This window comes from Gasterosteus aculeatus, chromosome 5, assembly GCF_964276395.1.
Source record: "Gasterosteus aculeatus chromosome 5, fGasAcu3.hap1.1, whole genome shotgun sequence".
Taxonomy (NCBI): Eukaryota; Metazoa; Chordata; class Actinopteri; order Perciformes; family Gasterosteidae; genus Gasterosteus; species Gasterosteus aculeatus.
In genome coordinates this window covers 4,855,616-4,883,587 of record NC_135692.1, presented here as the reverse complement: position 1 = coordinate 4,883,587, position 27,972 = coordinate 4,855,616, and the positions used below count along the sequence as shown (strand labels likewise).

Here is a 27,972-nt window from a genome sequence, read left to right as displayed (position 1 = left end):
GCATTTGTTAACTAAGAGCAACTCTTCCACAGTAAAAGTAGACCTAAACTACGCAAAAACTATGAATTGCAATAAAAAGGGTGCAGCTTTGAAATACTCAGAGAACGTAAACAAAACTACAAAACTAATTCAAACTAAAAACATGAATTAAAAAGGTGCCAAAATGAACTTTATTTTTTATTTTAGTTACAACTTCCCTTGCTACCAGGCAAACCACACTGTTATGCACCGCCTTGTATCAATTATAGGACACTGTACTAAGGGGATGGCATTGTCTTTTATAGAAAAGGAAGAGTATTTATTTTTATCATTGTGCCACAGAATGCCTTAAGAATGTAATTACAACCTACGGGACAAGCTCGGATTTCCCCACACCGACTTAGAAGCGTCTTTCTTGGACAGCCATGATTATGGCTAAGGGAAGTAATTAAAAGGTTAAAATAGAGAATTGAGACTGGGAATTGGGAATTGGAACAGGAAATGTGGCAAGAGTGATGGCTGGAGAATGGAAAGATACACCAAAAATGAGGGTAGTGTTGTAAGGGAGCGCTAAAGAGAGATGCAGCAAGGAAATGAAAGAGAGCAGAGGAAGGATGTGGGTGAAAATGAAGGAGGTGGAGACAAGCTGAAGACCTCCACAGCTTAATTAGGAGCAGAAGGATGGGGTGGGATCACCCACACCCCTCCCATTCCCTTTCAATCCCCTTTACACAATTGCAGGGCTTCCTGAAACATAAAATAAACAGTAAAAACATAAAATAACAACACTTAAAAACCAGGCATCTTTTAGCTGGTGAGGACCACGCTCTGCCGGTGGGAGGCCTGCCCCCCTCCCCCCAAAAAAGAGAAACCTCCTCCACCATCAACAACCCAAAGCGAATGTAGCGATATGAATAATGTAACAGGGATGGGTGGAGGCACTGGGCGTGTGTGCAGGGAAAATAAAAGGGGTAGCTCCCCCTCCTCCAACCTCTTCCTCACCACCTCCTCCTCTTTCCATTCTCCTCCCCTCTCTCGCTCACCCAACCCCCCTCCCCTCCCCCGCCCCCTTAGCTGCCGGACGCACTGCAGAAGGTCAGAGAGAGAAGAGGAGGACCGAGAGGCAGAGGGAGAGACAGGGGTGGGGTGCGTGGAGGTACACGAACATGCGGAGAGGAGAGCGCGTGGACGAGCGATGACAGCCATGCTGAGCCCAAAGATCAGACAGACCAGGAGAGGTAGGACTCAATTTGCCTTCACATCTACAGCATCTGCATCAACACTGCATCTGGTTCATCTGATGAGAGGATGTATGAGTTATGCTTTACATGTACTTTTACAAATATATGGTGATGTAATAAAGTGCTTTTTCTATCTCATAGAATTCAGAATTTACACAAGAGCCTGTCTGCAGAAACACTCTTCCCCCATTCCATCTATTCCTCTCACATATATTTCTGAATGAAGCGGGAGGTTTACCCACGCATGGAAGCACCCGTGCACATTAGCATTCTACTACAGCTGGCCTGCGCTGCTGGTGCCAATTCTGTTAAGAGGAGTGCGCAGCATCTCTTGTTTCATCGCTATCAGACTGGTGTCAGCTGCTGCTGTGTGTGCTCATACTAGTACATGTACAGTGTGTGTATGTATCTGTAGTGTATGGATGTATGAATAAGTCCATGTGTATGTGTGTTTACATCCATGGCACTAATCTCCATGACTGCAATCATACAGCTGGATCTGATAAGGATTAAATGAATAGTTCCTGAGAATGGAGAGAATGTGTGTGAATCCTCCTCGCTGGAGCGCCGTGAAAAGTGGATTAAATCTGTATTTGCATAGATTGAAAACAGACTCAACCGGCTCAATGATTAGGTGTGATGCACGCTGTATATCTTGTAAATTAGCACTTAATTGATTGCGGTGTCAAATTATTATAACAAACACCAGTTGTCTTTGGTACATTTTTTAGTTTGTTAAGTGTTTCATTAGCATTTACAGACGGCCATATGCACAAAACATTCTTTAAATCCAAAATGTAACTGTATTGACTTGTTTGAGGTTTTGACCTGCTGCATTTCTGATAACACGCTGAAAAGTGAAGAGAGTAAAGTGGACCTATGAATCTGTATGAGAAGCGTTCCCAGCATGCCTTGTGCGATCGCGCCTTCACTGCTGACGGAATGTGGCCGATGTAGTAGTGTAGTTTATACTCAGCCACGATTAAAGCAGGTCAAGAGAGGGACACAACACCAACCAGTGAGCGTAAGACATTCTAGACGACTCAACCCTGTCTGCTTCTAAGAGGACACTCAGATGAATGATGAATCAATAAGAGAAATGTTTTTCCTCTATTGATAGGCATAGCTGTGATATTCATGTTAGGTGAAGGCCAGTTAAAAGCTCACAAGCTTACAAATAGTTTTTATAAGCTTATGTTTGACTTTGGGCACCGATACGCTAACTGTCTCCTAAGGTTAGCTAAAACGGCTACATTGTGACACTACCGCCTCTCTTGCCTTAATCTTTCACTGAGTTCCACTTGAAGAATAATAAATGTTGGTAGTTTATTCTCCAAAGAAATGCAAATGTACATATAACGGAGAGTGTTAACAATATTCTGATTAAACCAAGAAAGCAAATGTGTTTTTTTGGCCAAAACGTGGGAATATTGCTTGAACATAATTTCCCAAATGATTATTTGGATCCGCCCCCAGCCAGTAGGGAAATTACTGTGAGATTACGCTGTTCTTTCAGAGCACCTCATTATTGGAACTGCCTCTCTGGCTAAAACACCACTAATCTAGGATGCCAGTAGAAGCCTTTCTCCAACTAGCAATGAAGGTATCGTCAATATCTGCTCCAAGGTATATTGTGACATCTGTGCTTTAATAAATGCCACAACCAACTACATATTAAAGCTGTGTAATGTTTTTTCGTTGCACTTTTCTTTGGTCATACATGCCATACATGGCAGCTTTGATTGCCCACATGTCAGCTGCTTCATTCTCTCGCTGTGTCTTTCTGATCTGCGTTGCCATGGTTTTGTGATCAAAGTCCTGTAGCAGCACCCTGACATCCCGCCTTTCCATGGCATATAAATGAACACCCTCACGACCAGTTACTGCAGGCTCGAAGAGTGTGCCGCATGGATGAAACATTCACACACTGGTACACTCGGCTAATGAGCATGTGACGACGATAAAAAAGATGATAAAATGCACAGAAATGAACGGATATGCGCATTTGTGTGCATCGGTTCCTCTCCACTGCAGTCTTCACATACGGGCTGTATTTTATTGGCCACACCTCCGGCTCATTAAAGAGAGCTGTCGCAAACCCGCACACACAGTGGTTAACACATGAATCAACAGTGATAGGCTAACTGGAAGCTGTGCACTGATGCACCTGTAACTCTCTCTGCCATTTTCCACAAACCATAAATCACCACACAACAACCAGATTAATGAAATTGAATTGCACGCTTGTGTGTATGTGATCTAATCCTCAACGTAGTATTGTCTAGCTACTGTGGAGTATACCTGCATCGCCATGCTAATGGACTGGCTCCTCTGTGATGTGCACGATAGCCATACTTCTATTTCCTGCTGATGATAGAAGTACATCTCCAAACTACATTAAGTGATATCACAGGGGCATTGTGTGTGTGTGTGTGTGTGTGTGTGTGTGTGTGTGTGTGTGTGTGTGTGTGTTCGTGTGTGTGTGAGAGAGTGAGAGAGAGAGAGAGTAACCTAACTTACATTGGACAGAGGCACTTGGACTGTCTTCATTTCAATAATTGTCTCATTTCATTGGTCACTTCCTATGACAGATAAATCATGAACAGATTGCATTTGGCTAAGCGGGTGCAGAACCTCACGTAGTGACAAGTTCTAGAACCCCAGCTTATGATAGTATAGTGTGTCATGAAATGTCAATGAAATAATTTAAAGGAAAACGCAACTCCCGTAAAAAACAAACCTGCAGCTAATTATGTACGATAGCTTCCTCTGGTTTGGACTCTGCGTTTCTGTGTTCCCGCAAACATAAGCCCTGGCGACTGTGGGTGAGTGGGGAGCACGGTCGTCCTCCAACCCGCATGTCGATGTGTCTTTGGGCAAGACACTACAACATTGCTCCTGTAGCTGTGACTACTGTGTGTGAATGTTAGTTACTGATGGGCAGGTGGCACTGTGTATGGGTTAGGGTTAGGGTTTAGCTACTGTCATGGGTGTGAATGGGTGAATGATGTCATGTAGTGTTAAAGCGCTTTGAGTGGTCGGAAGACAAGAAAAAAGCTATACAAGTACAGTCCATTTACCATGTTAAAATGACTTCATATTTATTAACAGTGCATGTAGAATTTAACCAAAGTTGAACTTAAAATCCCTCAAATTGAAATCTGTACGGCCTTTTGTGTCTTACTCTGCTAATTCACATTTAAGTTTCATCCTCTGAATTGTCAGTGAAGTTAAAGTGTGAAGTACTCAGCAGCACCACCCACCAAGCAAGGTTCGAACATCCCTCCATACCCACAATGACTCTTCCATGGCCAATGAGGTTCATTTTCATTGCGGTACGTCATGATAAACGCGTGTAGGAATAGATAATGTTGAGTAACCTATCATTGTAACTGATTGAGCCACAAAGCACACTCTGTTTAGGTGAATTGCAGTAATTATGCATGAAGTAAAATACCTTTTTTACAGCATTGTAGTGACCACAGAGCAGCTCCACCCAAGAGAAGGAAGATCTGAATCACTCCGAGAAATCGGTCCAAACTGGCGCGTTGGGTAGTGACACACATACACATACTCAAAAAAAAGGGTTGTGACTCAGGCATGACTCATCAGCCCGTGTATATTTCGTTCTCTGTGAAATCCAGACAGCGGAAGTGTTGAACAGCGGTGTTCTTTTATGGATTGAAAGACATGAAGGTGGTCATGTGATGAGGAAAGAAAGACGAGTCAAAAAGGGAAGAAGGTGAGTGATGCTTTCAGCTGCGAGGATGATGGAAAGAGAAAGACACAGTCAGCATTTTGGGGTTTCTTTCACACAGATGGAGACACTAGCAAATGGCCGGTATCTGGGTGGGTGTTCTCACTCGGGGGAGAGAGGGAGGCAGTGGGAGTCAGATAATGATGAGGATCACACAGGTCAAATTTCTGAATTTTGGATTTTCTATAAAATAGATGATTCTAAGAATTGCTGTGTGACCTTTCTTTGAAACCCTAGTAATCAAAAGATATCATGCATTAGAAAAACACGACACAGGACACGCCACATGTATGCTTGCAGAGTAATTATCTGCCTTACACTGGATCGTAGTTCATATATGGTCAGTATAGCTTGGCCGCAGCCAAGAGAGCTCCAACATTAGCTTGTTGTTGCTTGAAAATGTAACACACCTTATTTAAGGCTTACAGGCAGATGTAGAACCACCAACAAGGCATGAGCCCATTTGCAAAAGGCAATTAAGACATCTTTACAATGCATAAATTATCATTTGCAAAATTACTGGAAATAATTGTACCTTCAAATATCTCATGGATATGTGCCTTTAATTCCTGAACTAATTTATTCTACTTATCAGATGAGCTGCCAGAGATGAGAATAGGGATCCTTTTTGTGTGCCCTTTGTGCTCTCGGTAATAACACAGCTTTGATTCAACAGGACCAGCAGCGCTGAACGTAAGGAGGGACAGAAGAATCAGAGCGAGTCAGATGGAGGGGGAAAGGACTGTGGAAGTAACTGCTTACCTCGTTTATTCATCGTGTGAATTCACACAATGACAAAACGAGGTAAGCCAAAGTGCAGAATACAGGCTAAACAGAGAAAAGAGTGCAAGGTTTTATGTTTGCAGTCAATGCTCTTACATCCTCATTTAATAAGATGACCGTATGTTATGTAGTTATGTAGCTCAATGATAATGGAATGCAGCATTCAGCATACTATGAGACAGATGTTGTCCTCGGGGGTTAGTGCAGAACTACTTTTTGTACTTGTTTAGAGTGATATATTTGACCAACTAAATAACTAGCCATTGGCTAAAGAAATGAGCAAACTAGCTAAATGAGCAATCCGTTCAATTAAAGCTGTCGCTGTGTTTGGAATTTTATTTAATAGTTTTTGATATCTTAGGTGAGTAGTTTTGTTTGTTTTATGAATAATGAAGTGTCCGTTTTTACTTGGCCTATTGCAATGTGCAAGATGATTTACATTTTTTTGACGTATAAAAACCATTACACCAAAACATACCACTTTGGTAACATAAAAAAGCTACAGCTCTGAGGATCAACAGGCTTGAACAAACTGGGAAGTGAAATGAAAATGACTTCAGCCTTTTCCTTCAGGCTATTTGTAGGCTGGAGTAAGAGATGAGACAATAAAATAGAAAAATTGATTTTTCTTCCCCTCCCTGTTCACACTCCTTCTTCACTGTGGCCCCTCAGAACATTGATCATCTGTGTGGGGGTGTGTGTGTCGCGTGTGTGTAATACACATCAGCAGGGAGAATGTCTGAACAATTGATTTCTATAAATTATTATCATCAAATAGCATCTCTGTTTCTGCCTCCCGAGACGGTAGCTCTCGTTTCAGCTGTGTGGTCTTTTCTCATTCGTATGAACCCAATAGATCCCTAAAGTAACATAATTTGAAGACATTATGATGTATTTTAAGTCAGCTGCCTTACATGATCATTACATTGATCATCATCCAGTGTTTGCTGTGAGTCGGCACTAGAGACATGACTACTAAGTCATGAGCCAATATTGCCATACATCCAGTATTAGGCTCTTATTTTTTAATTTTTAGGAACATGAGAACAAGAGAACAGACACAATTTCCACCTTGTTGAAAGCCATTGCTCACTAAGAAGGGTGCAGATACACTTGAGTCTTCCATTGTGCCTCCTAGATTGCAACATCTATGGAGGGACCTCTGTTCTTCATTGAGAAAACAGTTTATATGATTATTCGACAAAAAAAAAAAACACATTACACACATATATTGTAATTTAATGTAAATACTTTAATGTAAACAACTTCCTTTGTACAAAATCTATGCCATGTTATTTTGTCTGCCATGTTTTATCTTTGATGACTGAGGTGTTAAATGGTCAAATATCATGATCAAATTTTAGAAAAAATGACACACTCTTAAATCTTTTTTTTTCACAGCTGCACAAGGACTCCTTGCAGAGACAAAACTGATGTCACATTGAGACATGGCTCTGGAGCTGCCACCCCCTCTGTGTTAAACCTGTCCTTGACTGAGCTCAGGTTACACGCGTTTGTTGAGGATGGTTCAGGCAGCCAGCCAGTCAGTCGGTCCCATGTGGGCCTATTATCCCCACTCAAACGCCTCCACCATTCTATCTGCTAGCAACACACAATGAGTCTCTCCCGACCACCTCTGAAAAGAAGGGAGGAGAGCCTGTCACCTGAGGCTGTGTCTGTGTTTGTGTGTGTGCCCGTGTGTGTGCAGCGTGCCCTCCCCCAGAGCAATCTCTTTTTTATCTGCTTTCTGTTATTATTTGGGTCTGCTGCCTCTCTGTGGTCCCACTCCGCCTTCATCTAGAGACGTCTCAGCCCGGGGCAGAAGGTTGTGTGTGTTCATGACAGAAGTGCCTGGCAAAGCATACACAATGAGGGATAGTGCAAGCTTCTGTTCGGGAGAAAATGAAAAGACACGAGCCAATGCAACGGAAGAAATCGAGCAGAACCACCAAATCAATCACCTTTAACCCGTCCAGTCCCTCGCGGCACGCCTGCTTGTGCATACACTGACTAAAAAGCCTTTTCGTGTGTATGTGTGTTTGTAGCCAGGTCCAAGAGCATGGTGATGGCTGAAGTCTCCCGGGGCCCATGCCGGCCAGCCTCCCCCAGCCTCCAGGAGGGGGCGCTGAAAGCAGGCTGGCTGAAGAAGCAGCGCAGCATCATGAAGAACTGGCAGCTCCGCTGGTTCGTGCTGCGCTCGGATCAGCTCTTCTTCTACAAAGACGAGGAAGAAACCAAACCACAGGTGTTTGAGCTCAGCGGGCCAATGAGTCGACCACGAAGCAGTCATTGCTCCCTGGCTTGTGTGATTACATTTAGACAATTAGGTTCAAGGGTTCCCAATATGTGGAGGACTGCCATATTTCTACGAGAGAATGTGTCATGTTTGATAATGTCTTATAATAGGAGCAGTCGAAATTCACAACTAAAAAGGTTTTACACATCCATGTCTGTTTACCGGTGGTCCCCTGCTATCTCCTTTAAAAGCAGTTGTTTAAAGCTCTTTGTGGCTCCGGGGGGAGCAGCGAGTGTGATGCCTTTTGACTCGAGTGATGTCAGGAGTAGACAGTCGGGACTAAAGATTACTAATTTTAAAAATGTAAATAAATCTGTAGATGGAGTTCGAAAGCAGTGATCTTACAAACATCTGCAGCGCATTGCTTCTTTACAGTGGCTCGAGGGTACATTAACTAAAATTTTAGACTGATCTGTTAGTAGCTGGATTGGTTGATGGTATTCTAGGCCTAGACAAGGATACTTTTTTTCTTGTTTTTTATATTCCATTCAAAAGTGTTCCAGCGGAACAACATTCATTAACACTCCATGCTCTCAAAATATGCAGCAGAAGTTTTACTGGATTCAGCTTTATATGAATCTGACTTTCTATTTAGACTGTCTCCAGAATAAGGTCAGATGTACAAGATTGTTTGTTCTACGGCATGCTCACTGCATCCAAATATGCGTATTTAATTTTCCAATTATCTTACTATTAAGTTTTGGCATGTAATTAATTTGAAAATCCTGCAGTATGTGCTCCACTACTACACCATCATGAAAGTTTTTGCAGAGTAAAACCCCTGATCGATCCCGCTGCTCCTTTGAAGCGGGATGTTTCTTGCTGGCTGCTCACTCCCCCCCCCCCCCCCCCCCCCCCCATAAAAAACATGTTGGGATGGGCAGTCCTAGTGGCTGACAGGCTTCATTACATGAGGTCATGGTAGTAATCCAACAAAAGACAGCAGGAGGAGGTCTGTGACCCACACACACAAACACAGCCTTTACTGCGTAATAATCGTTTCTTTATATTTCTGGCTGAATACCTGACACTTTTATTGATCAGTCTTCACATTGCATGGCTGTTGTTGGTTCCATGTATGCGGCAGGAGTCTGCCCTCCCTGTCTTTGAGTCAATCGAGCACACACACACACAGGTACCCACTCTACACACAGAATGACGTGTTCTCCTCCTCACAGTCTCCATTCTATGGGGAACTACTGACAGAAGGCTTTGGCAGACTGTCTTTAATCAGAGTTTGCCAATACTCATCCGGCCTATATTGATTTGCACCTCTCAGTAGATTCAAGTTACACGCATGGTTAAATGCACACACACATACACATGTGCATACACTCACAGAACCCCCCCGCACTCCTGGAGAGCAGGATGTGTGAGGAAGTGTCACTCTGGCTCTTTTCTCTCTCTCATCTTCTAATCGATGGAAAATGAGAGACCATGAGTCGTGGGGGGTTTTGAGGGGAGGACTGAAGGGGTTATGTTGCAAATCACTGCAACAGAACAACAAGACCAGACCCCCAAGCCCCCACCCCCAAACACACATGCCCGTATCGAGATAAAAGGATGTGTTAATTGGTTGAAGGTGGAGCAATACTTATAGGTAGGATCCATACAGGTTGTCCTTTCCTTTTTATCTTGTGGGGATGAACCCCGTGCACAGCAAATGGACTTCACTTATCGGACAATCGATAGATGTAACAGACAAACACACGGGGGGGGTGGATCATTAGCACATCAGAATCCAGCCGCAATTCATTAAAGACAAAAAGTACTTATGCAGTTTTGGTGGTGGAGCGATCTTGCTTAGGAGACCTGTCCATGTTATAGACCGCTCTTTCTCTACAACTACAAATGAGGACACATGAAGCCCAACACTTCCTATTTACCAGAGGAGAATTAATTAACAGATCTACAAATCACATTTAATCAGAGGGACAACATTACCTGCTCTGTCCCTTAGATTTAGAGATTCTGGGCAAAGTGCATCAGAATTTGGTCCTGACATACTGAGCTACACATTATTGGACAACCTTGTTCATTTGGAAGTATTACCATTGCAGAGAGCCATCTCTTGGGGAGGTGAGCGCTGATTCTGGTGTGCTCATCTTACTTCTTTAGTGGTTTACTGCTGCGGCTTTGACCAGGGTCCAGTGTCGGCTCAGGTTTGTGAGGAGACAGCTGATGGAAATCTTGATGGTGTGTGTTAAACAGGGGTAGTCTGAGTTGTTTATGAGTCTCTATTAGCGGCCCACGCACATTGTACCAGTCAATAGCAGCGCGTCACTGGTGTAGAGAATGTGGATGTTGATTGCTGTTTATGGGCAAAGCAGGTTAAAACTGGGAGTGTCTACATCGGTTTGGGGCTCGTCAAAGGCTCAGTAATAGAGGCAGTTTCATATTGACAAAGAGCGGCAAAGAGCGTGAGCTCTACTTTAAAGTCCCTCCGTCATCAGACCGAGGCAAATAGAAGGACAACCTTTGCCATCTATCCTTGTTAGAAAAATTAATACTCAACACCAGTGTAAAATCATCAAAAACAGGACATTTAATGTTTGCAAACAGGAGACAGAGTTGACACACATACAAGTCATGCGCCAAGGCTACTTGAAGGTCTTCTTTACCAGCCCCCACATATATACTGGGATAAGGTATGATAAACAGAAAGGTCTTGCGCACGCACAATGTTGTACAAGGACCATTATGTTCTTTATCCTGAAACATACATCTGATCATCATGAGACATGAGTGGCCTTCTGGACACCGGCCATACACCTCACACAGATTTCATATCCTGAGCGGTCATCTTATCTCAACTGACATGTCATACACCCAACTTATTGTACAAACGATACAGACATAGTTTTGTTTTGTCTAAACCCCCCTTCTTGACATGACATTATTTGCAGTTCTTCCAACAATCCTACATTTTCATCTCATACTGTTTACTACGTGATTTGTGTTCTCGGCTGACGTCTTGCCTCCTCCTTAATGTATCCCTGGCCAGCTACTTGTGTTATTCCGAGCACATAGCCCCCTTGGGAGGCCCCTCCCCCCCAGGTTCCTGCCCTGCCCCTGTGCTCCATCCATGCACCACTCCCACCCCTTCCATTTGTTGCCATGACGACTAATGTTGGCGACAGACCGATCCTCTTTGGAAGACTCCCCTGCCCGTCTGATGGAGGATTCCAGCGTGCAGATTAACGGGGCAGACCCACAGACGCTGGCATCTCTTCACCGCTTACTTGGCGTCGGTTCTCAGGGCTAAATGGGTATTGATCTTAATGTACAATGTATTCTGATAATCTGTGTGGGTCCCTGTTCAATTACAGGAGAAGCTGCTTAAAATCTGAGATGGGTTAAGAGTGGAGAAATAGGAAGGGTGAACATAAGGGAAGGGGGAGGAGAGAAATGAAGGAGAAGAAGAGGCCAGAGAGGGACAGTTTATAGAACAGTATCACGGTCCTGGATGTAGAGCTCCTGAAGTTTAAACCTCAGTCAAAGATTCACTCATAACATTTGTTTAAAATGCAATAAATATACAAAATCACGGCATTCTAAGAAGGAAGGAAGGAAAAATGAACAACAAAGTGGACTTATTCCGGCAGAAAAGGGTCTCCTCCGTTAAAGTGACGTAATATCCTGTATGCTTTAACGTTTTTACAGTAATAAAAAGACAAGAGAGGAGGAGCAGAAGACAGGAAATTTTACATTTATTTCATATTTGAATGTATCTCTCTCTCTCTGTTTCAGGGCTGTATACCTCTGCAGGGATGCCAGGTCAACGAACTCACAGCTAATCCAGACGAGCCAGGAAGACACCTTTTTGAGATTGTACCAGGTGAAATCCCCCTGCTCCTCCCATGCATCCGCCCTTCACTGTGAATTACCTCTATGCTATAGTTGCAGTATGAATGATATTGGCACATTGTAAACTTGATAACTTACTGTACAACTGTACTGTACTGTATACTGTACATACAAATACATGTTAGCCACACATGGATGGGTTTGGTAAAAGGTCCTGTGGTTTCAGTCGAATCACATTCCTCAACTAAAAGTTGAGAAATGTTCAGAGTGGGCCTGATGACGGCAGTAGAAGTGCATGTAAATGGAGGAACCCCAGCTGGTATAGAATATGGAATAAAAGGTGCCGTTTGAGCGATATGCACTTATTGAAAGTGCTAAAGAGCACATGCAAACAAGCACTGCTAAACTAAATTATATATTGTGTGTTCTTTCATTTCTGAAAAAAAAAAATCTGTTTGAAACAGGAAGTTGCTATTCAGTATTCAGACAGCAGAGAGCACTCTTAACCCAGGATAATGTTCTGTGGTGGTTAATCTCCTTATTTTAAGGTTCATGACCGTAGGGCTAGCGATGGGTCTCACAAGTATGAGTATCACATTCCTAGCTTACAATTCCTATGAGGAGTGACATAAAATAAATACGAAATGAAGCAGCCACTCCACCACCACTCCGTGCTGGAAGATTTCAGAACTGTCCAGCTTCATATGTTACAAAGTAGTTTTACAACCACAACCTCCCCATCGTTCCCACTCAACTTGTACGGCTCCCTTCTTGATGTTCGTTGATGTAATGCCTTCAGGTGTTGACCAGTGTTAAGGAAAACATACAGCAAAAAGATGGATGGAAGGATCTCAAGGACTTTTATTTTGATACCACCATTCAACAACCCAAGAACTAAACGTTTCATCTTAAAATCAAGTCTTTCGATCAACGTTGCGGGACGGCACCTCCGTGGTCGTGCAGCCCGGTTGTCCGGCTCTCCTCTCCTGTTTGCTCCAAGGTCTCTGCTTGTGTTTGGAGTAGGCCCACAGAGCCATGAGTGCCTGTGTGTTCTGTTTATGGCCAGTCAACATAGCAGAGGGGTGAGAACCCCCGGTGAGGGTGGAGGGAAGACACAGTCAGCTGGAGAGGAGGGTGATTAGGTGGGGGAAAGATGCAAGGATGCACTTGATGAAGGTAAAGCGGCGGGTCAAAGCGTTAAGGACTTGCATGTTCATATTAACCTGATGAAACCTTTAGGGTTTAAATGACTACTCTCCATGCATGGTAAATTGATGCTGATCATTTTAGATTTCTAGGCCTCTCTGGGAGAACCACATGAGTTCCTCTGCTCCTTTTTGCCTCCATGTAATCGGCTTTACCCACCCCTTGTTGTATGAATAGACTTTGAGACTTCACTTTGTGTTAAAAGTAATGCTTCACAGAGGATGGCCCTTCCTCCCGTTTTTAAGACAGTCATTATGGTGTCCAGTCATGTCTTGCAGCCTTTTCCTCACATCTACAGCCAATTTTTACTGTGCAACACAGCTTCAAACAGAGGGGCAGCAGCTTATTGGAAACTCTGAGCCAACACTAATCAGCAACAAGCTCAACAAGCACTGAAGCTCCCTTACACCTTCCGCTCTCATGTGCTTCTGTTCCCTCCCCAGGGGGAGCAAAAAGGAGAGCCAGAGAAAAGGCTGACACTCAGAGACGTTTCAGTCATTGTGATAAGATGAGGAGTGACTCTGAAGGCTTCTTGATGAGTCCTTGACTCTTTAGTGTTTAATAAGGATGGGATGTCAGGTTGTGCGATTTGGTTCCTGGCTCCACATGTCCTCGGGCGAGACACATTGTAATTTCGTGCCTGGAGGTTTGATGAACAAATGTCTTACTAGAAATGCTTAAAGGACTTTTGGATACTTTGCTGTTGAGTAACGTCTTTTGAATGGGGACTTATGTATCATGATTATTGGTATTCAAAGACAAATAAGCAGACTAAAGGTAAAACCAAAGAATGTGATTATTTTTAATGGAAAGCTAAAATGAATTCAGAATGAGTTTTTGTTATACAACATATTTTGTGACTTTCTTCGATTTTACTTTTTCAACTCAATACCCCTTTTTTATTTAACTTTTTACAAAGAATAACACACTACGCCCTTTAATGACTTTTTAACACATGAAAACATTCCTTTTTTATTGTGGAAGTTCCTGTATCTGGTTGTTCGGACATCGATTCATCTTCAGCACCTACACCTGAGGGGATAAGTTACGACAGGTTGTGTTTAGGGTGTGACTGTTCTACAGGGATTCTTCCCCCCGTATCTCCGGACTCCAGAGGTGTATACGTCCTGAATGGAGGGCAGGTGGGGACACATTTTGCACACATTTACAATACACTACAGGTCATTTAGCTGACACTTTTATCCAAAGCAACTTACATTGCATTTTTAACCCATGGCTTTTTACATTTTTGCCCGGGGAGCAATTAGAGGTTAGGTGTCTTGCTCAGGGACACTTTGACATGGGACATGGGGCAGCTGGAACCAACAACCTTGCAGTTCCCGGCACACCCTCTCTACCCCTGCGCCACGTCGACCCTGAAATTAATGAATGCATGTAGTGTAGGAGAGCAACGGTCATCTGATTCTGTGATGGAGGGCTTCTTGGGGACTTGTGTGACAGTGGAGGGATTGAAGCGCTAGGGGACGCGGGGTCAGTGATCTATCAGGATCAGAAGATCAGACTAAAGATGGATGCCAGCTATCAGCACAGACTTTCAGGCAGGATGGTGACACACTGTCTGTTCAAGGTACCTTCCTTATCCTTTGTCTGTGAAAGTAGGTCACACACCAGCTCCGGTTAGGAAAGGACGTCTGCATGTGCTCACGTCAGAGGGATTTTCACTTTTCTTGTAGCTCACTACTTGTGGTGATTTGGTGATTTAGAGCTATACATGTTTCTACTGGTGGCTGATATTAGACCCCATGTCTCAAGACCTCAAGAGCACTGCCAAACTATTTACATTATGAAGACAAATGCAGAAAACTAAATAAAAGCTGTATATTTCTCATATTAATGAGAATGTTTTGTTTTGAGCCTCTAACTTCGTCTTCCAGCATGAGAAGGCAGGAATCGTTTTGTTTTCTTGAACTTTTGATTAATAACACTTTTGTAGCTGAAACATGGCATTTTTATAGGTAGAACAGGATATATGTTTTTTGTCTGTCCACGTATGATTGCCAAAATATTTCAACAGTATATTTCCATTGTTGATTCTGATCAATTACAACCTGTGGCACCTCCTGCCTGTTGGTTAAATTCTTTTCAAAAGTATGCCTGTGTCTGTTAGTTAGTTCAGATGAAGCTATGGAGCCTATGGGAGTATTCTTCAGATATGAACAAACCAGATTCTGCACGGCCCGTATCTGACAGAGATTGAACGGCATGGTCTGTTTTCCCTCTGTGAGTGTGCGTACGAGTTTGTTTGGCAGAGATCGGAGGACAACCCATCTTCCCGCCACTGCTCACACATACACACACACACACACACACACACACACACACACACACACACACACAGGGAGAGAGAGAGGGAGGGAGGGAGGGAGAGAGAGAGAGAGAGAGAGAGAGAGAGAAGATCCTTGTTACATTCCTCCTGAGGGATTTGCTTCTCCCCAGGGGGGCTGAGGGAACGGACCTGCTGCCCACACTGCTGAATGAAATAAAACCAAAAGAAAACGGTTAATGAATAGATAGAATAAATGAGTGAATGAGCGAGGAGTGGGACTCGTTTGACGGGTTTTGGTTATCCACTGGCGTTGAGCATGCCTCACTGGCCAGTTCTGGCCGTTAGTGCTACCTGCAAGCTGACCTGCTTGCAAGCGGGCGTAGTGGTGACGGAGGAGCCGCTTCATGCTGCAGCTTTTGGCCGGTCCCTGCCCCACTCACCCAGACATGGGGCCTGTGTGCTGCAAACTGGACAGACTGAAGAAACAACATCTCCAAGGTAACAGGAAACTGATGCTGGAGAGTTTTTACAAGCGCTGTTTAGGCTGAAGTCAGAACTCGTGAGTAGCTTGGAGATTGATGCAAGCATCTGATATACAACCTTGTTTTTTATGGCTTCTTTTGTGTGGTATTAAAAGGTCCTGGCTCCTCGTCAATGCTTTTTTTGCAAGAAAAGCCATTTGTTGAGATTATTGGACCTTTCAACAAAATCTTTATGTGCAGAGTTTGGCAGTAACCCCCCTACTTATGCAAAAAGTTTGAATGTGAGGATGGATGAAAGGAGGTAGCATTCGGTTTAGTAATTACTTACTAAGAAGTTTACATATTCTGAAAATTAGTATCACGTGATCCTACTATCACTCCAAGCTATTTATAACGACTTAGCAGGCTGTAGCCTGTTGTGTCGACATCAGTGTTTACTGAATGAAAAACTCACATTTGTCTGTCTTGTTTTTTTGTGACTTCACACCGTTTCATTGTGTTTCCCGAACAGCTTTCATCATTAGATTCATTTTACTACCACCGTCCATTAAAAACTAATCCCATCTATGCTGTTATAACATTCTGTTAAGAAACAAGTACTCAAGCTTAAAAATCAATTTTTCATGAATGTTCGTCCCACTTTTTGATCAAAATACATGTGTACATATGTCTCATACAAACCAAAAATAAGTAGCTCATAGGTAGCAAAGCCTGAGCTGATTCACAGCACTCAATCATTACATTACAGGTCTTTTAGCTGACGCTTTTATCCAAAGCGACTTACATTGCATTTTTAACCCAAGGCTTTTTTAAAAACTTTTTTTCCCAGCGAGCAATTAGAGGTTAGGTGTCTTGCTCAGGGACACTTCGACATGGGACATGGAGCAGCTGGGGCTCGAACCCCCATCAATCACATTATTAACGAGGGTGGTACCTGAGGAACATAACCCACACTAAGCGCTCTTAAACTGCATACATTTTGCAAGGCCAGAAGAATGGTTACTGCAGAGTCGTTTTTATAAAGCACCTAAATGCTACACAGTAAGGGCCGAGAATCATGCATGTGACTTTGCAGCCAGTCTGGCTCAACAGTAGTACGACATCTGAAAGCTCACCAGGTTACATCACATTGGCGTTCTGTCTAAAAAGTAATAGAACAAAGGCAGGCTTTAATTATGTGCTCGACTACTTAATGGTCTACTGGACAGTGAATGAGAGGAAGAGGACTGGCCTAGTGAGACTATGAACGATGCACCAAGGAGGGGGGTTTAACATATTCAAAGTTGTACTACCTCTCGCACCATGAGAAAGGATGTCAACCCATAAGTGTTACGTCTTCTTTATGTCTTATCAGAGCCTGATACCTTGAAGTGGAGGTATTTGACGTACCGTGGTTCCTTAATGTCTGAGCGTCCACTTTGTATGTTAATTGGCCTCTTTTAAAAAATGCAAAATAATTTCAGATTATACTGTGCACCAGTGGCAGCTGGTCCATAGAGGGCATAGGGGCGTGGCCCCGTGAGCGACAGGAAAAAAAAAGTATAATTCTTTGTTGTTTCTTTGTTGTTTATTATATTAAAAATACATTTGACAAATTTGTCAATGTTTGTGTTTTTGAAATTTGGATTATATACCCGGTAATATATATATATATATATAAGATATCTGCAAAACTGAAAAAAGAAAAATCCACCAGCTGCTACTGCTGTGCATATACAGTATGTGCAGTGATTAGGCATTTAATAAACCTTTTGTTGACTATTTTCACACTGGAGCCCATCAGGAGACCACAGTGTTGTTCATCAGGGCCGTGTGAATTTGTGAAGCTGGGTGATGATTGCGCTTGGCTTTATGCCGCCACTGTTCATATTTGGATTGCCTCCTCACAGCTTAATGATTGGGACAACAACACCATGCAACACTAATGGCACTAATGACAAACTGGAAACACATGACAGATTCTCCAGGTTGTTTAATGTGCAGCAGAAGACAAAGGGGTTGGGGTCAAGATGAGATAATACGGTGTTAATGCAGTTTTGGAGCAGCTGATCATGTTTCACACAATTTTGGTTTCATGTGTTGTGGCTGCGCAGGACTCACTAATGTTTGTGAAGTCAAAATAATTTAGGCAATGAAGCTCATTCCACGTCTGCACTGCTGAAAATATGCTGGGGATCACCAGCTAAATGCCTTAAAAGAATGGTGCCGGAATCATTTGATGAGTACAAATATACAGACTGCACAGGCTGATTCTGCCATCTAGTGGTGAGAAACCTTCACAGACGGTTTGGTTTTAATCTGATGCCCATCCTATTTGTGGTTTAGTTTTGTTTAAAATCTGAAAACTGAGGGACTAGTTTGTACCGCACTTTAACACATAGAGACCAGTTTTTTAAAATGCCAATTATTTTATGATTCTTTTTCAAGCTATTTTTCTATGATAATAGTGTTCTTGGCAATAATCAGGAAACATTTATTGCCAAAATATGTCAAACATACAAGGAATTTGTCTTGGCGGTTGGTGCGGGACAGTAGACAGTGTAACAATAGACAACAAGACAGCAGTGCACATGTAATAAATAAAATGAAATGCTAATGCAATGGGTTAGTAGAATAAGGCTATGGGTTAGTATAAAATAAGAATAAAGTTAAAAATTAAAAATATTTAAAAAGTTTAAAAAATATTAAAAAATAAAGTGCACTATCGAACGAGTGACAAAGTGACGAGTGACGACAAAGTGATGAGTGACGACAAAGTGATGAGTGACGACAAAGTAACGAGTGAGAAATGACAGTTAAAGTGACATGTGCAGTATGAAGGGGAGTGACCGGTGGAATGTCAGAGTCAGACAGTGGGGGACCGGGCTCTGTTGATGAGCCCGACTGCCGACGGGAAGAAACTGTTGGTGTGGCGGGAGGTCTTAGTCCTGATGGACCTCAGCCTCCTGCCAGATGGAAGGGGCACAAACAGGGTGAGAGGGGTCGGCTACGATCTTTTTAGCTCGCTTCAGAGACCTGGAAGCGAACAAGTCCTGCAGGAACGGCAGATTGCAGCCGATCACCCTCTCTGCAGAGCGGATGACACGCTGCAGCCTGCCCTTGTCCTTGCCTGTGGCTGCAGCGTACCAGACGGTGATGGAGGAGCAGAGGATGGACTCGATGATGGCCGTGTAGAAGTGGACCATCATCGTCTTTGGCAGGTTGAATTTCTTCAGCTGCCTCAGGAAGAACAACCTCTGCTGAACCTTCTTGGTGATGGAGCTGATGTTCAGCTCCCACTTGAGGTCCTGGGTGATGATGGAGCCCAGGAAACGGAAGGAATCCACAATAGTGACGGGGGAGTCACACAGGGTGATGGGAGAGGGTGGGGCTCTGTTCCTTCAGAAATCCACAACCATCTCCACTGTCTTTAGAGCGTTGAGCTCCAGGTTGTTCTGACTGTACCAGGACACCAGATGGTCAGACCAGAGATCAGTCCAATGTCCAATGTCCAGTCCAATGTCATCCGCAAACTTCAGGAGCTTGACGGACTGGTGACTGGAGGTGCAGCTGTTGGTTTACAGGGAGAAGAGCAGAGGGGAAAGAACGCAGCCTTGGGGGGAACTGGTGCTGATGGTCCGAGAGGCTGAGACATGTTTCCCCAGCTTCACATACTGCTTCCTGTCAGACAGGAAGTCTGTGATCCATTTGCAGGTGGAGTCGGGCACGTGCAGCTGGGAGAGTTTGTCCTGCAGCAGAGACGGGATGATGGTGTTGAAGGCAGAGCTGAAGTCCACAAACAGGATCCTGGCGTAGGTTCCTGGGGAGTCCAGATGCTGGAGGATGTAGTGGAGGGCCATGTTGACAGCATCGTCCACAGACCTGTTGGCTCTGTAGGCGAACTGCAGGGGGTCCAGGAGGGGGTCGGTGAGGGACTTCAGGTGGGTCAGGACTAGCCATTCAAAAGACTTCATGACTACAGAGGTCAGGGCGACGGGCCTGTAGTCATTGAGTCCTGTGATCCTGGGCTTCTTGGGAACAGGGATGATGGTGGAGGCCTTGAAGCAGGCTGGTACGTGGCATGTCTCCAGGGAGGTGTTGAAGATGTCAGTGAACACCGGAGACAGCTGCTCAACATAATACTTCAGGGTGTGAGGGGAAACGGAGTCCGGGCCGGGGATTTTGTCTTTTAAAGAGCCGGTTAACGTCTCTCTCTAGAATAGAGAGGGTCGTTGCTGGTGGGGGAGGGGAAGGTGATATAGATGAAGAGGCGTCAGCCCCTGATGGGCTGGGGGAGGGAGGGGAGGGGGACTGGGGCAGGTTGGTGGAGCTGTGGGGGATGGGATCAGGACATTGTCTTTCGAATCTGCAGTAGAACTCATTCAGCTCGTCTGCCAGGCGGAGGTCATTCATGGAGTGGGGGGTTTTTGGCTTGTAGTTAGTGAGGTGTTTGAGGCCTCTCCAAACTGAAGCAGAGTCACTTGCTGAGAACTGTTGTTGGAGTTTCTCAGAGTACAGTCATTTAGCATCTCTCACCGCCTTGCTAAACTTGTATTTTGACTCAGTGTACAAGTCTTTGTCCCCACTCCTAAATAATAACCTCTTGTGTTTTCACCTCCCTCCCTCATTTCTCCCTCCAGGTGGAACAGGGGAGAAGGACCGGGCGGCGATCAGCCATGAGTCCTTCCTGTTGATGGCCAACTCACAGACGGACATGGATGACTGGGTCAAGGCCATACGGCGAGTCATCTGGGCACCATTTGGAGGAGGTAAATCTAAACCTTTGAACTGAAACACGAGAAACACAATGAGCATGGCGAAGAAATTTCATCCTTGAGCCCATCTGACCTTGATGGAATGGGCTACAATTAAAACCGTAGACTTTTCTGACACAAGATATGGAAAGCAGGAAGCCTGAAAGAACAACATACCGAAATAAACAAGAAAGATGATGTCCATCTACTGAAAGAACAGAATATTACTGACTCAAATCTTTTATATAACTAATAATAGAGGAAGCCCTGTCCTAAGAGAGGAAGATTTCATTTCCTTTCCTTGTAGGCTTCAGCCGCAAAGTCTACAATTCCACTTCTCTGGTGTGTCCATATATCAGACAGTGTGACTCACACAAAGTGCCACCTTACTGTCTCATTTCTTTACCCGGCACTAAATTCTCACCCCGATGTCTCTATTTCTAGTGTGCGACTACTGTACCTGACTGGGGACATGTGATCATGTTTCACAGTCAATCTATTCCAGAAATTCAAAAATAGAGGATGAAGAGTGAAAAAAGTCAAACTGAGTGTCTTGGACTTTTAAGAAGTTTACAGTCCTCCATGCACCGGGGAGCCTGTAGTTGATTCTCACCTTGTCCACTCTGGTCTGGCTGTCTATCTGGTGTACTTGATGGGAGGCCAGAAATATAACGAGACCGGTGTGGTTGTAAACTGGGACTCAAGGAGCAGCTGAACAGCATGGTGTTACGTTACAAAGGAGAAGGTATATTAATAGGGAGGCAATTGTGGAATAACATACCGGTTATATACAGTTGTGTTTAACATCAACACTTATTTTTTAAGGTTGGAGTTCTTTTGGCAGAGGAGGAACATGGTGCCAACTACTAAAGCTATGATTTGTATTCATTGTTAGTTGTGACTAATGAATGTCAAATTCTGGGAGTTTCAAGTTTTGTAGGCCAAAGGAACGTCCAACCATTACAGCAAGCAGAAAAAGGCTGTTAAGGGGAGGACAACATTTTTTTATTTTTACTTGAAATTACCAGTTAATTTGTTATCAATATTTGTGTGTTAATATTCTTATCAACACTGAATCAAATGACGGCAAAAGAGTGGTCATCAAATGGAGTAGCTGCTACTTTTATCCTTTGTTAAGTTACTTTAAGGTCCGCCACAGATTGTGTCTCATGCTGATTCATCAGCGTTATATTCTCTGTTTCTAAAAAAAGTTTCCAAAATAGTCCCATAATTCTCAAATATTTTGTCATCCAAATAGTTAATTCATCCTCTTTCAGGCCTGACTGTCAAGTTACTTCAGTTTAGTTGATGCCGCTTGTTATTGTAAACATGGGTTGGGGGCCCAGCGCTGGGGTGGTTTGGGCCCCTAAATGCTGTAGCTCCCCCCCTGCTGGGCGGCTCATATTTACAGCCTGTCTCTCATGTTTACCCGGGAGGTGGGTCCGTCCACTGGTTCCTCGGCCTAGAATAGATGCGTCGCCAGCTCGCGCAGCCCGTCGTTAACAGCAGCACGCGGAGCGACCACCTGCCGGTTCTCTGGTCCGCAGCTCGTTACCGCCGTGCGGGAGTACGGTCACGCGGGCTCGATCCCCCGGCGGAGTCAAATGCCTGAACCAGAGTGGTTGGATCTGGTAAAATGTGTGTTAGGGGTGTATGAGAGCCGCGCTGTGTGGCTCTTGCTCAATGAATTACTGCGAGTACCGCGAGCTGTCGGACGGCTGCAGCCAATCAACAGGTAACAATTAACGGGGACTTCTGAGCCAATTAAAGATTCAAAAGCCTTAAAAATCTTAAATATGATCAATTGTCCCAACCCCCGTTTACCAGATGGATATAGCCCAGTGTCGTTTAGTGGATGAAAATAATCGTATGGACCAACGTGGTGTGTGCTCCATCTGTACCCAGGGATATTTGGTCAGCGTTTAGAGGATACGGTGCAGTATGAGAAGAAGTTTGGCCCCCGGCTGGCCCCTCTGCTGGTGGAGCAGTGTGTCGACTTCATCAGGGAGAGGGGTCTGGATGAGGAGGGTCTCTTTCGGATGCCGGGACAGGCCAACCTGGTGAAAGAGCTGCAGGAGGCCTTTGACTGCGGCGATAAGCCTCTGTTGGACAGGTAAACCGGCTTCTCTTTGGCAAGATACTCAGAAAACCAATAGCTGACTCATTTACACCCCCCCCCCCCCTCCTATCTGCCCCCTCTGCAGTAACACAGACGTCCACACAGTGGCATCCTTGCTGAAGTTGTACCTGCGAGAGCTGCCTGAACCGGTCATTCCCTTCTCCAAATACGAAGACTTTCTGAACTGTGCACAACTTTTGGCCAAAGATGAGGAGGAGGTGGGTGTAATAGACACTGTGTGTGTGTGTGTGTGTGTGTGTGTGTGTGTGTCTAACTAACAGAAGTTTACTCTTTTGTCAGGGGGTTCAGGAGCTCGGGAGGCAAGTTAACACTTTGCCTATCCCTAACTACAATCTCCTCACGTACATATGCAAGTATGTATTTTTATGACACAGTGTTTTCGGCTCTACAGAATAGGGTGTTTCTAATGTTAACTTTGCTATCTGCTCAGATTCCTCGATGAGGTCCAGTCCCACTCCAGTGAGAACAAAATGAGCATCCAGAACCTTGCCACAGTATTTGGACCAAATATTCTTCGACCCAAGATCGAGGACCCGGTCACCATCATGGAAGGTACGGGCCATGTTCCCTGACGTAATGGCTGAATTCATGGTTCAAGTTACTGCAAACCAACTGGAAAGTGTACTCAAAATTCCACACCACAATGTAATTTCATCAAACTACACCTTGTAGTATTGGCAAATGTATATTTATCAAGCTGGATAACACTGCATTTATAATATCTTGTCTGACTGCGATCCACAGGCACCTCCCTAGTCCAGCACCTGATGACAATCCTCATCAGGGAACACAACCGTTTTTACTCAGGCAGGGACCAGGAGGCTTCCAGCGTACCCCAAACAGAAGTTTCTGCCCAGGGGCCTCAGCTTCAGCATCGCAGCCTGGGAGCCTGGATCTCAGAGGAAGACCTCCAGAGTTGCCCGGTGTCCAACCTCGACCAAGAACTGCACAGCAGTGCCTCATCTCTGGATGCCAAACTGTGTGCGGCCGTCTCTCCCACCCAGACCGCGAACCTGAACCCTGGACCGAAGCTGGGCTCTCCGTCTGGAAAAGGAGAGACTGTGGTCAGCCCGAGTAAACAAGCAAAGACTATACCCTCCTGGAAGTACTCTTTTAAAAGCTCCTCGGGCAAGCCGAGCAGCGGCGGAGGCGGCTCCATGGCCGATGTTGCCAGTGTACCTTCCGGCGGGGGAGGAGGTGGGGGTAACTGGCTGATGAATGGTCTGTCCTCGTTGCGGGGACACCGGCGCACGTCGTCTGGCGAGCGGTCTGCCCGCGACCGGGACTCCACGGGCTCCTCGCAGAGGCTGTCCACCTACGACAACGTAACTTCCTCTTCCAGCATGGGGAGCGTCCCGAGCGTCACCAGCACGCCGTGGTCCACGTCCTCCTGCGAGATCTCCGTCCCAGACTCGGGCAGCGAGCCCTCAGCCAACCAGAGCTGCGGCGTAGGGGGAGACGGCGGGGGGCGAGCTGAGTGGATGGAGAGGCAGAGGGAGACCGACGGAGGGCTGACGACAGACCTGAGCTCCGAGCAGGACAGTTGCGAGGCCATGGAGCTGTGCGGCAGCAGCGCGGCCTGCAGCGAGAATGGGAATGCAGCGTCCACGGCCGCCGGGTTGCCTTCCATCGTCACGTCCGAGGACGGAGACGAGACTATGATGCTGAGCGGCCTGGTGGAGGGTCTGAAGGACGAGTTGAGGAAACAGAAGACGACGTACGAGATCAGGATCCAAAAGTGAGTTTGGGGGTTCATGTCTCTCATGTGTAACATGGGGCTTGTTTCCCTGGTGTATGAAAGAGCAACATTGCTCTACAATAGCAACAGACTGGCTTATTTTGGCAACATGTGTTACCAAGCAAAATGTTTATAAACACAGAGATTGAACCCGATCCACCCCATCAACCCCACCAACAATGCATTTTATTTTTCCCACACTTTACCATATATGTTTGTCCACAACTTTTAAACTCTCGGCCACTTTACTCAATGAATTGCACTCTGAGTCAGCCAGGGTCCCTTTTGAACAAAACTAAACATATACGTTAGTAAGCAAGGATCGCTCATTAGCATTAGTTTCTGCTAGCTCCCGTGGTTGACCCTGCATCCATGACGTGACGTAATTTTTTTAATCAATGGCAGGATCTACTGGCACTGCCTTGCCAAAACAACCAGTCAATTGCAATTGATCACTTGGGTACCCTTGCTCTAGGATATAACTGCAATAACTCATCAGAGCTTATTTTCTCCCACGTAGATCCATAGAGAAGAAATTATACAACTTTTTTTATAGACTGAGTGGTCATTTTCATGTCATGTCAACTGATCCTTAGTAACTTAAGTACTTAAATAATAAAAAATAATGATTGTTTTAAGGAGTAGGAGTAAATTGAACACTGTCACCATGAAGACGGGTCAAGGGTGAAAAAAGGTGAAAAGGATATTACCCCTCTAGGGCAAGAGTTTTCAACTGGTTTTGTCCCTTCGAGTCATTTGTTGACGGGGGGTGGTAAGATATTACCGACCATTTTACCGACTCGGTTCTAATTCTCTGAGAATTATTTTAAGATGATGTCGTTTCTATCTAGAAAAACATAGAAATGACACCATCTTTGTCAAGTCAACAAAATGTAATGTGTGAAGGTCAATGACCTCTACTCTGCTTCCGTGGTCTGCTGCGTCTCCTCAGACTAGAAGAGTCCAGTGCGGCTCTGTGTGCGCAGATGGAGTGCTTGGAACAGGAGATGGAGCAGGAGAGGAAGAAGCAACGCATGCTGGAGATCAAGCTACGGAACTCGGAGCGGGCGCGGCAGGACGCCGAGAATCGGAACAGTCTCCTGGAGAAGGAGATGGAGGATTTCTTTTCCACGCTAGGAGACCTGGCCCTGGGGACGAGGACTAGCGATATTTAAAACGGCATCGGTTTGTGGGCCAAAGAGGTCAGGATTTTTATTTTTGGGGGGGAAAGTGGGTCCTCTAAAAGAAAAAAGAAAAGAAGAAAATAAAAGGAACCCGGACTCCATTGCCCTCGTCAGATTCGTCTTCATCGAGCACCAAGCAAGTTTTAAGTTTCTCACGCATGCTTGAAATGGAGTTGAGGAGATGTCCCTTGTGATCGCATGATCACTCTCCTGTACTTGACCTGTTCAGGTACAGGAGCCTGCAGACTGGTGCAACCTAACCCTAGCCTGGAGAGCACTGACTTTCTCTAATCACTACATTACAGTACACTTGATGAATGAACTCCTGAGAAGCTGTGTTGATGCAGAAAGACAGCGGACTAATTTAGCTTTGATGCATTTTGGCAAATATATTTTCTTTCTTCACGAGAGTTGGACAAAAAGTGTGAAAATATGTAGAAAGCTATTTGCTTAACAATATGAGTAAAAATAACTTGATAACATGTTATATCTTGTATATTTAATTCGTAATAATATATCCTTGTATCTAGCTAATTCTATTGGATATATTAATATTTTGTAGGGAGATTTTAGTGTGGTTGAGATATTTGTGAAGATGGCTGAACATGGCTAGACAAACCAGGGCATTAGGCGCTCCTACCCATAAGCATTCTACAGACATAAGAGCCATATCAAACATCTCATTCAAACCTGACAGGAAATAAGTGCATTTCCCAAAATGCAATGCTGTTCATTTTGAGTCATTTCAGACAAATTGAACTTGGGTTCACTGCAATTTCATTTACCAAGAAGTTTAGTGAACCACCTAGACTAACAGGTTTACGTATTCTGAAAGGAAAATGTTGCTGAAATGGATCGGAAACCACATTTAAATCCCCTGCATCCGTTTTTGGGGCAGGTGGGTTCTCAGCTATCTCACAACCTGTGTCTCTGTGGTTTTTTATCAGAGTAAACTGACCGATAAACTGTACAGCAGAAGTTCCTCCACTTGCATTTATTCTCCTGTATGCGTGCTGCAGAATGTGTTTTCCTGGACGTCTTAGAATCAAACGTGCATATCGTAAAACACAAAAGCAGGTTTAGAAATCTAGAGTTTCCAAACGGTTTCTTCTCGGTGCAAAAAGCTGTGATGGGATGGGAACCTCAGCATCAGCCGTCTCCGTACCTTCTTTTTCCTCAGGCCCTTCCAGTGCCTCTGCACCTCGTCACCATCTGCATGGCCTCCACGTCCATTCGATGGCAAAGCCTCCGTCCCGCACAGATGTCAACTGTACCTTTTGATGTACAGATAATGCAACAGGGACAAAACTCCAAGCATTTTCTGCCCAGGACACGTGGCCCGGTAGGTGAGGGCCCTTTGCAGTACACAGTGAATACCAAAGCTGGACCGCCTCAGCTGTTCTCTCGCTGTGACCAAGACGGCCTGCAGCCAAGAGAAGCAATGTTGGTTTTGGCACATGAAGCTGAGCACTGCCCTCATAGAAACAATGGAGTTTCCTGCCTGTGCCTTCAGGGAACTGTTTTCAAAAAGGAAAAATGTAGCATTGCTTGCTTGTCCGGGGATGTAGTGAATATATTCACCCGTAGTACACACAGTAGCTGCATTGTTGTTGTTTGTATTATGGCAACAGCTGAATAACTTGATCTGCCTTGAAGGTGCCAATTCTTGTAAAAGTGAATTGTGAATTGAATGGAAGTTCTGAATTAAGAATGTATCTCTTTAGTGAATGTAATGTTGTTGATGAAACCAGCTATGAAAAAAAGGCAAAAAATATATATGAACGACTACCAGAGCGAAAAGGGGAAAATGTTAATGGCTGATGGGTTTCAGCTCTTTGACCTGCATCCCTGACTCCAATGGTCTTAATCTCTTGTCTTACTTACCAATGTGATGTATTATATATCTCTTTTGTGAGGATTGCATGTCGTTAGATTGTTGGAAATGTCTTCACCAATCAGAAGAATGTGGTTGAAGTGATGCTTCTTAGTTACAGGGCGTGACACAAAGTTTAATTACAAGTGAAAGTGTGTTTTTGGGTGGACAATGTGACTGTATTGTTTCCATTTTATATTTTGTAAAGAAACAAAGGCAACGCTAATGCATTGCAATCTTTTATTGCACAGGTTTACAAGGTAATTATCCTCCAGCACACAATTTGATGGTCTAAATCTAGGGCAACATCAACGGGACATTTATTTCCTATTGTGTACGTCTCATGACTGAGGATAAATGTTCCTTTCTGCTCTACCGATTATCTATGGTGCTTATTTATTATAGATCTCCATTATTGTAATGAATTAACATGTATGGAAATAAAGGTGATAAAAAACAGTTTAAA

General features: G+C 44.4%; 1 protein-coding gene across 4 annotated transcripts; it reads left to right on the top strand.

Annotated features, from left to right (window-relative positions):
- The first annotated feature begins 975 nt into the window (after positions 1-975).
- Positions 976-27,972, top strand: arhgap22b (Rho GTPase activating protein 22b). 4 transcript variants are annotated; one of them, XM_040177174.2, is made up of 10 exons: positions 976-1,217; positions 7,806-8,005; positions 11,807-11,894; positions 20,458-20,586; positions 22,477-22,684; positions 22,776-22,908; positions 22,991-23,064; positions 23,142-23,263; positions 23,456-24,449; positions 25,402-27,972. In XM_040177174.2, exons 1-10 carry the CDS (start codon positions 1,175-1,177, stop codon positions 25,622-25,624), a joined length of 2,214 nt encoding a protein of 737 aa, XP_040033108.2. In that variant the 5' UTR covers positions 976-1,174; the 3' UTR covers positions 25,625-27,972. The 4 variants fall into 4 exon arrangements, with proteins under 4 accessions (XP_040033108.2, XP_040033110.2, XP_040033111.2 ...); XM_040177176.2 differs by lacking the exon at positions 976-1,217 and adding an exon at positions 4,858-4,962; XM_040177177.2 differs by lacking the exons at positions 976-1,217; positions 7,806-8,005; positions 11,807-11,894 and adding an exon at positions 15,515-15,854.

Excerpts from the sequence above, each read along its gene's own strand:
- arhgap22b (XM_040177174.2), top strand. The coding sequence starts at position 1,175 with ATGACAGCCATGCTGAGCCCAAAGATCAGACAGACCAGGAGAG. Across the intron at positions 22,685-22,775 it reads GATAAGCCTCTGTTGGACAG|TAACACAGACGTCCACACAG; the intron begins GTAAACCGGCTT and ends CCCCCTCTGCAG. Across the intron at positions 23,065-23,141 it reads CTCCTCACGTACATATGCAA|ATTCCTCGATGAGGTCCAGT; the intron begins GTATGTATTTTT and ends CTATCTGCTCAG.